This window comes from Rhinolophus sinicus, linkage group LG02 (assembly GCF_036562045.2).
Source record: "Rhinolophus sinicus isolate RSC01 linkage group LG02, ASM3656204v1, whole genome shotgun sequence".
Classification (NCBI taxonomy): Eukaryota; Metazoa; Chordata; class Mammalia; order Chiroptera; family Rhinolophidae; genus Rhinolophus; species Rhinolophus sinicus.
The window spans coordinates 104,382,814-104,395,797 of record NC_133752.1 but is presented as its reverse complement, the minus strand read 5'-3'; the positions used below and the strand labels follow the sequence as shown (position 1 = coordinate 104,395,797).

The window sequence follows — 12,984 nt, the reverse complement described above, 5'->3', positions numbered from 1 at the left end:
CACTGTGTGAGATAGGATTTTTTTTTTCAGTTGCACTGTTTTTTTACAGTTTTCACTATATTGTTCATTGACACTCAAATATCGGGATATATGTAGTATTTAGTACTTCTGAAACTTAAAATCTGTGCCTACCTATTAACATCTTGCAGATTTTGGGGAAGTTGATAGAGACAGTTCATTTCTAAAGCTGTGACACCATTTATATTTCACTGTAAGCAATATATTTCTTCTTAAATATTGAGCCTCAGAGTACACTTAGATTTTTTTATTATATTGTCTTTTTAAAAACATTAAATACAAGGTTTCCAGAATTATAATTTTTGAAAGAATCCTGATTTGTAGTTGAGCTAGCAGTGTAGATTATTTGTAAGATAAATTTGCAAGTGCATAGGCTTCCGAGTTTGTTTTGAGTAATGCAGCTAAAGAAAAGCCATAATTTTAGTTATTATCACGAGTGTTTTGCTATTTTAATGTCTTTAGAATATCCTTATTTTGTACAGCATTGGTATACTAATACTGAAGGAGAAAGTGAAATGGAGAAAAAGTACAACAGTTGATATGGATCAGATGTACCAACTTCAGAATATTCTTAAATATTTCATCCTCTTTCCTTCCTTCTTATTTATAATCTTTCATCATTGGTTCTAGGAGCTTTGCATTTTTAAACTACCTTCATATAATTGAAGTGTTAGGATGGTTTAGTCCAAATTAATTTTACTGAAATGTTTGTTTTCATTTCTGTGATAGTATAGCTTCTTTTTTTCTTACCTGTTGTTCATAAGTTAATTTTAATTAAAATGCTATTTTTCCTGTAACTTTTGAACCTTAATGTAATTTGCAGAGTTCTGGTAAGAATAGGAAGCTGTATTAATGTACTTACTTATACTCTATGACTAAAACTTCCAGTGCTGTAGAAATTATTCTCTTTATTATTTATAAACTATTAATAACAGTCTGTACTCCCCACACATACCTTGTTAAAGAAAGTAAAGAGGATACAAATTGAATGGTTAACAAATCAAACAAATCAAATGGTTAAGTGTTACGAGAATTCATTAGGCTCAGTTCTTGCCAAAGTGGAGACTTGTAAAATCAAAAGGCACCAAGGCTCGGGCCAGCCAGGTGGCTCAGGCGGTTAGAGCTCCATGCTCCTAACTCCAAAGGCTGCCAGTTCGATTCCCACATGGGCCAGTGGGCTCTCAACCACAAGGTTGCCAGTTCGATTCCTCAACTCCCGCAAGGGATGGTGGGCAGCACCCCCTGCAACTAAGATTGAACACGGCACCTTGAGCTGAGCTGCCTCCTGGATGGCTCAGTTGGTTGGAGCATGTGCTCTCAACCACAAGGTTGCCAGCTCGATTCCTCGAGTCCTGCAAGGGATGATGGGCTCCGCCCCCTGCAACTAAGATTGAACACGGCCCCTTGAGCTGAGCTGCTGCTGAGCTCCCCGATGGCTCAGTTGGTTGGAGCGCATCCTCTAACCACAAGGTTGCCAGTTTGACTCCCGCAAGGGATGGTAGGCTATGCCACCTGCAACTAGAAATGGCAACTGGACCTGGAGCTGAGCTGCGCCCTCCACAACTAAGATTGAAAGGACAACAACTTGATTGAAAGGACAACAACTTGACTTGGAAAAAAGGCCTGGAAGTACACACTGTTCCCCAATAAAGTCCTGTTCCACTTCCCCAATTTAAAAAAAAAAAAAAGGCACCAAGGCTCAATCAAGAGAATTACTGGATCGAGTAAGCAATACTCAATTACGAAATACGCCTCTCATGGGACGTACATATCAGAATCTGTGGGATAGCAAGCACATGGGTATGGTTTGAAAAAAGCACTTTCAAAAAATAATAAAGTTTTGTTTTTGTAAAATGAAAAACATGATTTTATAATACAACCCATAAGAAGTAAAGTTCAGTAGACACATCTAAGCTGGTGAGGAGACCCCAAAGATCCAATGATTTCTAATATGTTTGCTGACTGTGTAATAGTAGGCTTCTTAAAAGGAATGTAATAGACTTACTTGGGGATTTGGTGAAAAGATGAGAAGGGAAAGTTTATTAAAATATGGCATAGGTTTAAGAAATCATAAAGATGAGAAACATTGGTCTAAGTGATTGCTAACTGTTAACTTGACAATACAGTTAGATCTTCTTTTACCAACTGCAATTATAACAGCTTTAAACTATAAGGCATAAGGGATCTGGCAGGGTATATTTTACTCTTGTATTAAAAATAATTCACCCTCAGTTGTAATCCATTTAGATTATTTTCTTTACATGAGAGCTCTTTTAAGTTAAGATAATATAGATATGACCGCCAAAACTCTTTGTGAAAGTCTTACATAGGAAGGAAGTAGAAGAGGTGTTCAGAGATATTTAGTGTGCCAAAAACCTCCATCCTTCAGTTATCTTAAACAGTTGATTATTTTTGTTTGTGTTTTACAGTTTTTGAAACAGTGTCCTTGAATTCAGACGCTCTCTTCCAGAGGGCAGTTTCAATTCTCCATACTTCTTACTTGGACTCTGCATCTGAGCATGGTTTTCAGTACAGTCAAGTGACTTTGGTGAAAAATGACATTTTCTTAAATGAGGTGAGGTGGTTGGTGCACACTGTGTTTCTGTGTGTTAGTTTTATTTTAGCTTTAAAGAAGTAGACCCATCATTTTGGGTAAAAAAGCCTAGTTCTTTTAAGCTATCACTTTTCAGATAAAAGATCCTTGGAAATAGTCACTTGGAGGGTAATAATAATATATTCTAGGGAATAGAAAAATGATAACTTTTGTTAGTCTTTTAGCAGGAGGAATTCAGATGATGCATTTTAAAAAGTTAATTTGCAGGGCAGAAATAACATGTTTATAGCATTTGGGTATTCTCTCTTTACACAGTATAAAACTTTTTACCAAGAAAAGAAAGCAAGTAACTATACTCAGGAAGAACTTCAAGAAACTTACGGGTTTCTTCTGTTTGAAACTGAAAAGCAGGTAAGGGAATTAGGTTGTAGAAAATTAATTTTGTGATATTAATGTACAAAACTAATGATACCATTAAACTTAAATATTAGTATTTCAGTCAGGTAAGAATTGTAAGATTACTGTTCATCAGTGTTTTTTGTTACTTAGTTTGGTGGCAATGCAAATGACAGTGAAAGCTAGTTATGAAAGAGATTTGATTTCTGCAACTTTTTATAGGTCCTTTTTATTTTTACCTTAAGTGCATTTGTAAGCTCATAGTGAGATTTAGATTCTTAAATACCAGTAATGCCTTTTGATGGAGTGAATGGATATTTGTCCATTCTGTATCATTATTTACATAGATACTGTCTGTCCCTTGTGGAGTTTTTTCAAGTTTAAATTCCATGGTTTTGGGATAAGATGAACACTTCCAGCATTCTGGTTACTTGGAATTGTTTCATGCCTGTCTTTGAAGATTGAGCATCTATATTTTTGCTTGTACCTAACTTGTGGGAGAAGGAAACTGTGCAGGCTATGTCTCCAAAGATGTGTATGGCATCTAGATGCAATTTTAACATGATTCAAAGGTAATGTCTTGGTTTGGTTAATGATTTTTAAAGAACAAGAGTAGGCTTATTTTTAAAATGATTAATATTACCATATTTTCCCGAAAATAAGACCTAGCCAGTCAGTCAACTCTAGTGTGTCTTCTGGAGCAAAAATTAATGTAAGACCCAGTCCTATATTGTATTATATAAGACCCGGTCTTATAGTAAAATAAGAGTAAAATATATAGTAAAACAAGACCCGGTCTTATATAATACAATATAAGACTGGGTCTTATGTAATACAATATAAGACTGGGTCTTATATTAATTTTTGCTCCAAAAGACACATTAGAGCTGATTGTCCGACTAGGTCTTATTTTTGGGGAAACAGGGTAAAAGATATATAGTAATACTGGAAGTTTATATATTTCCTTAATCATCTACTTCCAAGTAAGATATGTTATGGATTCATACTACAGAAGACATTTGGGGTAAGACATTTTCAAATTTAGTGACTCCAAAGCTATAATTGGAAAATTAATCTTTAAGAGAGGACTTATCTGTGATCTTGTTTAATTTGGTTTTGCTGTTGACGTTTCTGTTAACAGAAATGGTAACATTTCATGAAAAACTTGCAACTATTAACCAATTGTTTCACATAAGCTTGCTTTGTGCCATGAATACATATATTATATGGATTCTTAACTTATTTGAAAGTTTATAGAGTATAGTGATACTTCATTAACTCTCCCAAGACTGATGTAATAAGCAAGGTACTGTCTTTTGTTTAAAGGCAAAGTTGGCATGTCAGCGTGGACTCTGTATTGGCAGCAGTGCTATTACCACTCTGGGTGACCCAGCAAAAGGTAAGTCTGTAAGAAAAAAGAATCTCTTCTTTTACAAGATGAAGTAGGGTTTAGTTTATTCCATATTAAAAACCAGTTTCATTAATGATAAACAAATAATAATCTTTAGAATCAAAACTTTATAAATGAGCTTTGAGTGTAATAGGAGTGATATGATCAGAACTTTGTTTTACAGGTTGTTTGGACTAGAACAGATACTGAAATATCTTTCAGTGCCAGTAAATTATGATAGTCACCCAGGGCTGGTGAATTCCTCTTCTATGCTTTCATAATGGCAGTAGGAATAGAGAATAGATAGAACTAAGCAAACTTGGCAACTATGGAATGTGAGGAGTAAGAGAAAGGAAGTAATCAAAGATAAGGGTTTAAACTTACACTACAGTGATATTACTAATAGAAAAGAGACACAGAAGGAGCGGAGATTGGTAGGGAAGCTGATAAGTTAAAAGAGAAAGCTAATCTTGTGGTAAGAAAATCGGTTAACCCTAAATTTCTTTAAGCTTTAGTTTTCTCAGCTGTAAAGTAGATAAAACTATCTTCTAGATTTGTTGTGAGGATGCATGCATGAGACTCTAAAGTGTTGAGCACAGTGCAATCTAGTAAACTCTCAGTAAGTGAACACTACTACTTTCATGAATTAAATTTGAGAAATAATGGGATTTTTGTGTTTCTGGAAGATATCCTGCTGGTGGTAGAAATAATTAGGAAAGGGATTGGGAATGGAGGTTGGGGGTCATGGTGGTGGGGGTTGGTCTTAGTTGAAGCCCTTCTCTACATGGGACAGTAGAGAAGGAAAGGATGGCAAAGAATAGAACTTTTGGATCCTTGTGCGACCAAGAGGTGGGATGGGGAGGGTATAGAAGGAAGAGGAGTCAGAAGCAGTCAGATGGATGAAGAATCAGGAAGTAGATTTTTACAGAAATCAGTGATCTAAGGAGGGGTTTAGCTGTATCAGCTGCTGCAGAGTTTGGAAAGCAAGACCGAAAGATTATTGAACTTCATGGCTAGATTCCTGCTGACTTTTTTTAAAATAGCTTTATTGATATGAAATTCACCTACCAGTTTTACCCTAAATGGGTAAAATTCACTGATTTTTAGTATATTCACAGAGTTGTGAACCATCATCACAATGAATTTTAGACCATTTTCATCACCGTAAAAAGAAATCCTGTACCTATTAACAGTAACTCCCATTCCACACTACCTCCAGCCTAGGTAACCACTAATCTACTTTTTGCCTCTGGATTTGTCTTTTCCAGACAGTACGTATAAATGGAGTCATATATGATTTTTGTGACTATTGTCTTTTATTTAGTGTTTTTAAGGTTAACCCATGCTGTAGCATGTACCAGTACTTCATTCCCATTTTGGTTGAATCATATTCCATTGTATGGTTATACCATGTTTTCTTCATCCATCCAGCAGTTGATGAACATTTGGTTGTTTCCACTTTTTGGCTCTTATTGTGTTTCCCCCAAATTAAGACGTAGCTGGACAATCAGCTCTAATGCGTCTTTTGGAGCAAAAATTACTGTAAGACCCAGTCTTATGTTATATACGACCCAGTCTTATATTATGTCATATAAGACCCAGTCTTATAGTAACGTAAGACTGGGTCTTATATTAATTTTTGCTCCAGAAGACGCATTAGAGTTGATTGTCCAACTAGGTCTTATTTTCAGGGAAATATGGTATTAAAAATAGCTGCTATTAGCTGCTATGTACATTCGTGTACAAGTTTTGTACAGATGTGTGTTTTCATTTCTCTTGGGTATATACCTAGGAATGGAATTGCTGGATAACTCTGTAAAACAAAAATTTTAAAACTTAACTTTCAGCTCTTCTAAAAGACATAAAAAAGGATAAATTCATAACCCAGTAACATTTTACATAAAATCTTTTTTTCTTTTTGCCGATTCTTCTTCACCCCCCCCACTTTTCTATTCATTATGAAAAATGCTAACAGAAAAAGTAGAGAGCATGATATAATATACCCATCATCACCTATGTTTAGCATAATATTTTACATCATTCCCTTCATTTGTTTAATTTTTTCTTCTCTTCTTTTTTTTTGCTGAAGAATTGGAAAGTAAATTACAACTAAACACCTCAGCTTACATCTCTTAAAATAGAAGGCCATTTTTTTCTGCAATCCCATGATTTTGTTGATGTTTGAGAGGCTTGCTTCAGTAGCATGGTGGAGTGGAAGCTGCATTGTTCCTAACAAAGACACACACACTGGGGATGAGAAAAAAATAGCACTATTGCCGGTGTATATTTTGCAGTTTTTGGCTCAAATAGAAATGGGTAGTTCTGTGTATAATGGTAATGTTTTATGTTAATGTAGTGTTTTAGTTTTAAAAGTGTATTGCTCTTTTTAAATCTTCCTGAGAACCCTGTGGTTTATGTATCTGTGACCCAAGCGCACCCTCCCCCGTAAGTGACATACTCCTCAGTCACATGGTTGTTATTAGTAAGCGGAAAACTGGGAACTGGAACCCAAGCTTCTGACCCTCAGTTTATTGCTCGTTCCACTATACCAAAGTGTTCTCACTATTGTCTTATATTTCAAAAGAAAGAGATACTTTCATTCAGGAATATCCCTGAAATCTGTCTTGTCCTCCTTATTCTCACTCTTGCTGCCGTGTGGGGGTCCTCCTCTCCTGTCTCAACTCCTACAGTAGCTTTCTAGTTGTTCTTGCTTCTAGTCTCTCCCCTCTATAGACTCAGATTTGAGGAGTCTCTGCTCCCTATAGAGTAAAGTCTGATTGATTAGCAAGCTCTGCAACGGTCTTTACTGTTGAGTTCCAAGCTTTCTTTTCAGCCTCAACTTTTACTACTTTCTCCCTTGTTCCAACACTGGCCTGCTGTTCTAAATAATGTGTCTTCTTTTATGCTTCCATACTTTTGTTCACTCTATTCTCTACTTAGAATTTTGTTCCTCTCTCTGTCTAAAGGACTCCTTTCCCAGACAAATTTAATTATTTCCATATCTGAGTGTCCTCAGGTATAACATATCTGATAAATATTTAAGTACCTACTATATGTTGGGCTATGATGTGGCTACAGTGGTGAACAAAACTAATATAACCCCTGTCTTACTGGAATTTACAGTTTAGCAGAATAAGCTGCTTGAAGACTGGGACCTTGTTTTATTTCCTTTTATGTCAAAGCTGCCTAGCACAAACCTGCCATTTAGTAAACCTCAGCACATAGTATTAAATAAGAGTATTCCCCGCCCTTTATCTCATGGTTTCACTGTCTGCAGTTTCAGTTACCTGTGGTCAACTGAAGTCCAAAAATACTAAATGGAAAATTCTAGAAATAAGCAATTCGTAAGTTTTAAATTGCATGCCATGCTGAGCAGCATGATGAAATCTCTAGCTGTCCCACCCAGGACGTGAGTTATCACTTTGTTCAGCGTTATCCGCACTATAGAGGCTGCCCTCCCGTTTTTCATTTTGCAACCCTCTAAGTTATCAGATTGACTGTCCTGGTATCGCAGTGCTGGTGGTCAAGTCGCCCTGATTTGACTTAATAATGGCCCCAAAGTGCAAGAGCAGTGATGCTGGCAATTCAGATATGCCGAAGAGAAGCTGTCAAGTACTTCCTTCAAGTGAAAAGTTGGACGTTCTCAACTTAATAAGAAAAAAAATTGTGTGCTGAAGTTGCTAAGATCTGTGATAAGAAATCTCTCCGTGAAATTGTGCAGAAGAAAAAAGAAATGTGTGCTAGTTTTGCTGTCATACCTCAAACTGCAAAAGTTACAGCCACAGTGCGTAGTTAAGTGTTTAGTTAAGATGGAAAAGGCATTAATTACATTTGTGAGTGGAAGACGTGAACAGAAAACATACTCCAATTGATGGCAATGTGTTGAGCCAGAAGGCACTGAGCCTATGTAAAGACTTCGTCCAGGGACCCCCTGAAATGAGTGACACCAAGCCATTTACTGCAAGTAAGGGGTGGTTACAGGTTCAGGAATAGGTTTGGACTGAAAAATGTAAAAATTGCTGGAGAGGCTACATCTGCCTATGAAGAAGCTGCTGCCACATTTCCATCAGAGTTGAAGAAGTTAAGGAGAAAGGATACCATCCAAACAAGTCTTCAGTTGTGTTGAAACTGGGCTCTTCTGGAAGAAGATGCCCAATAAAACCTACATTTATAAAAACGCAGAGGAAGCACCAGGACATAAAACTTGGAAGGACAGACTAACTCTGGTACTACGTATGTGGTAACACTGCAGGGCCGAAGAGATGAAGCCAGGTGTAGCTAGCATACAGAGCAAAGAACCACGCGCTTTCAAAAGCAAAAATTACCTGCCGGTGTTCTAGCAACAATCAGTGTGGGCAACAGCCATCTTGTTTATGGTATGGTTCCACCAACACGTCACAAGAAGAAGGGTGAGTACAGTACAGACATATCTCGGAGATACTGCGAGTTCGGTTCCAGACCACCATAATGAAGCAAATATCTCAGTAAAGTGAGTCTCAAATTTTTTGGTTTCCCAGTGCATATGAAAGTTATGTTTATACTATATTGTACGTAGTCTATTAAATGTGCAATAGCATTATGTCTAAAAAAACAATATACACACTTTAATTAAAAAATACTTTATTGGTAAAAAATGCTGACCATCATCTGAGCCTTCAGCAAGTCATAATCTTTTTGCTGTTGGAGGGTTTTCTGAAACTAAGACAAAAATGAAGTTTGCCGCATTGACTGACTCTTCCTTTCGTAAACGATTTCTCTGTAACGTGCAATGCTGTTGGATAGCCTTTTATCCACAGTAAAACTTTCAAAATGGACATCAGTACTCTTAAACCCTGCCGCTGCTTTCTCAACTGAGTTTATGTAATAGTCTAAATCCTTTGTTGTCATTTCAACAGTCTTCACAGCATTTTCACCAGGAGTGGATTCCATCTCAAGAAAAAACACTTTAGCAACTGCTCATCTGTTAAAGATTTATCGTGAGATTTCAGTAGTTCAGTCATATCTTCAGGCTCCACTTCTAGTTCTCTTGCTGTTTCCACCACATCTACAGCGACTTCCTGCACTGAGGTCTTCCACGAGGACTGCAATCAACTTCTTCCAAAATCCTGTTAATGTTGATGTTTTGACCTCTTCCCATGAATCACGAATGTTCTTAATGGCATCTAGAATGGTGAATCCTTTCCAGAAGGTTTTCAATTCACTTTGCCCAGATCCATCAGAGAAATCACTGTCTATAGCATCTATAGCTTTATGAAATGTATTTCTTAAATAAGAAGACTTGAAAGTCAAAATTACTCCTCGATCCATGGGCTGCAGAATGGATGTTACATTTGTCGGCATGAAAACGACATTCATCTCATCCATCTCCATCAGAGCGCTCGAGTGACCAGGTGCATTGTCAACGAGCAGTAGTATTTTGAAAGAAATCTTTTTTTCTGAGCAGTAGGTCTCCATAGTGGGCTTAAAGTATTCAGTACACACTTATGTTGTAAACAGACGTGCTGTCATCCAGGCTTTGTCCCGTTTGCAGAGCACAGGCAGAGCAGACTGAGCAGCGTTCTTTTCACAGCCTATGATTTTCAGTATAAGTGAAGCATTGGCTTCAACTTAAAGCGAGCAGCTGCTTTAACCCCTAACAAGAAAGTCAGCCTTTCTTTTGAAACTTTGAAGCCAGGCATTGAGTTTTCCTCTCTAACTATGAAAGTCTCTGGATGGCACCTTCTTCCAATATAAGCCTGTTTTGTCTACATTGAAAACCTGTTTAGTGTGTAGCCACCTTCATAAATTATCTTAGCTAGTTCTGGGTTGGTGGCTGCTGCTCCCTCTGCACTTGCTGCTCACGTCACACTTTTATGTTGTGGTTTTTCCTTAAACCTCATGAACTAGTTTCTGCCAGCTTCAGACTTTTTACCTCCTCAGCCTTCCAAGAATTGAAGAGCGTTAGGGCCTGGCTCTGGATTTGGCTTTTGTTAAGGAAATGCTGTGGCTGGTTTGATCTTCTATCCAGGCCACTAAAACTTTCTCCATATCAGCAATGAGGTGGTTTTACTTTATCTTTCATGTGTTCACTGGAGTAGCGTTTTCAATTTCCTTCAAGAACTTTTCCTTTGCACTCACAACCTGGCTAATTGTTTGGTGCAAGAGGCCTAGCTTTCGACCTATCTCAGCCTTCGACATTTCTTTCACACTAAGCCTAGTCATTTCTTGCTTTTGATTTAATGTGAGAGACGTGCAACTCTTTCTTTCACTTGAGAACTTGAGGTCACTGTAGCGTTATTAATTGGCATGATTTCAATATTATGTCTGAAGGAATAGGGACACCCAAGGAGAGGGAGAGAGGCAGGAATGGCTGGTCGGTGGAGAAGTCAGAACACACACAACATTTATCGGTTAAGTTCACTGTCTTATATAGCAGTGGTTTGTGGTACCCCAAAACAATTATAATGGTAACATCCAAGATCACTGATCACAGATAAACATAACATAATGAAAATGAAAAAGTTTGAAATATTTTGAGAATTACCAAAATGTGATGCAGACAAAGTCAGCAAATGTTGTTGGGAAAATGGTGCTGATAGACTTCATTCAGTGCAGGGTTGCCACAAATTTTCAATTCGTAAAAAAATGCAGTTATCTGTGAAGCACAATAAAGCTAGGAGCAATAAAACAAGGTGCCTGTACAATAACATATTTTGAGAGAGGAGAGAGAGAACACATTCATATAACTTCTATTACAGTATATTGTTATAGTTCTATTTTTGTATTATTGTTAATGTCTTACTATGCCTAATTTATAAATTAAACTTTGTCATAGGAAAAAACATAGTACATATATATAGAGTTCAGCACTATCTGTGGTTTTAGGTATCTACTGGGGGGTCTTGCAACATATCCTCTGTGGATAAGGGGGGGCTGCTATACTTAGTGAGGTTTTTTGTAAAAAATAACTTTAGAATCAGATTCCCATAGATCTTTTCATTGAATGATTGATTGACTAGAGAAAAAGCAAACTTAAGAGTTTTACAAGAATGTGATACACTTATTTATCCCTTTCCCATTATTGTACCCAATTAGAAAATTAGTTAACAGATATGTTGTCTTCTTAGCTCTAATGTTTTGATACCTTAAGAATAACTCAAATAGTTTTTAAAAAGTAAGGATTTCAAAACAGTTTTTAACATTGATTTATATTTATCATTTGTGTGGCGCTACATGGGAATTCTGTATATGTAAACAATCTTTTAAAAGTGGCAATTAATCTATATTTTATACTTTTATAGGTGTGTACATTTCCAGATATTCAGACTGTCTTCATACAAGACCGTGGTATCATGGGAAGTCTGGCTATATTGTAATTTTTAATCTAATTAAGGTAACGCCCAAATGTGCTTCTATGTCATTTAAAAAAAAAAAAAGAAAAAGTTATCAGTCTGTGATAATGTTCTTTGCAGATCATTTACTAAACATAGTCCTCACCAAAGACAGCCATCCAGATTCAGAAAAAGTAACTGCTGTTTTTGCTTTCCTTCAAAGCAAAACTTTTTGTCTTTTTAATAGATAATCTGTGAATATGTTAAACAAAAAACTTCAAAATAATACAAAAGGTATTCAATTAAAAGTCTTCCTTTCATAAACTCTGTCCCCCAGTGCCACTTTTTAGACATTAAATAACAAAACAAGTAGCTGCCTGTAAAACAGTGATTATAGTTAATAAGAGAAGAATTTAGAAAACAGCATTCATTGTCTGGTTTGAATTGTCAAAATAAAAAATCTTTATTTTCTTTATCCCTAAAACATCCATACCTTGTTCACAGCTTCCTGTAGCAGCTGTGGTTGATGACCTCAGAAATTCTTAAATGCCCTTAAATAGTTCAATATAAGTAAATCATTCAGTTAGAACTTTCACTCAAATTAAGTAGGGAAACTCTGATTTTAGAGATTGGTGGGCTTTTTGAGGACAAATTCTGTGGTTTGGTTTTGTTGTTTTTGCTTTCTTACTACTATCTTAAGTTCTTTGGTTATAAATCTAACAATACTGATAAGAATGCGAACTCTTCATATTCCACATTTGTCTTCATATTCCAAAAACTGGAGGGGAAGTAGCGTTGCTCTGGCACTGTCACTGCCTTTCTTCCCTTATCTTCCCTCTCCCTGCTCCGGGATAAGTACTGTAGTTGTGCTGCAGGAAGTGTACCTGTCAGCTCAGATAACAAGCGTTTGGCTTTTGTTTATGTCAGGTTCCTCACCCTTGGTTTCTTGCCCCTGTATCCCACCCTGTATGGTGGATATTGCCGTTTACATCTTGCCTGTATGCTCTCAGTTTTCCTGACTTTACTGCTCAAAGGCCAGCCAGCCCAGCATAAGATGTTTGATGGGGAGAAAATACAGGTTGTGATTGCTCACTGCGAGGTACTATTTATATTCTTTGGCTTCTTGGAATAAAGAATTGCCCTTGTTGGTCCTATAAATGAAGAGGCAGGACCTTAACAGCAAAAAAACAAAACAAAACAAAAAACCTTTTTCAATAAAAGTAATTAAAATTCTTCTTGTAAAGATAAAAATAGAAGTTGCCTATAATCTCACTCTTCATTTTTGTATATGTTTTGTATATTTCTGTTTTTCCCAC

The 12,984-nt window shown here is 36.6% G+C and overlaps 1 protein-coding gene across 13 annotated transcripts in view; it reads left to right on the top strand.

Annotated features, from left to right (window-relative positions):
- The window catches only part of TASOR2 (transcription activation suppressor family member 2), a 66,555-nt gene that overhangs the window by 13,169 nt on the left and 40,402 nt on the right, over positions 1-12,984 (top strand). For 10 of the 13 annotated variants that reach the window (XM_074325035.1, XM_074325034.1, XM_074325032.1 and 7 more), the window contains 4 exons: positions 2,448-2,593; positions 2,888-2,983; positions 4,295-4,367; positions 11,639-11,730. Coding sequence is in view for 10 of the 13 variants with exons in the window: in XM_074325032.1 (XP_074181133.1) it covers positions 2,448-2,593; positions 2,888-2,983; positions 4,295-4,367; positions 11,639-11,730 (407 nt within the window). In the remaining 3 variants the exon portion in view is untranslated. The remainder of the gene's footprint in view (positions 1-2,447; positions 2,594-2,887; positions 2,984-4,294; positions 4,368-11,638; positions 11,731-12,984) is intronic. The other 3 variants (XM_074325033.1, XM_074325031.1, XM_074325036.1) reach the window with 2 other exon arrangements.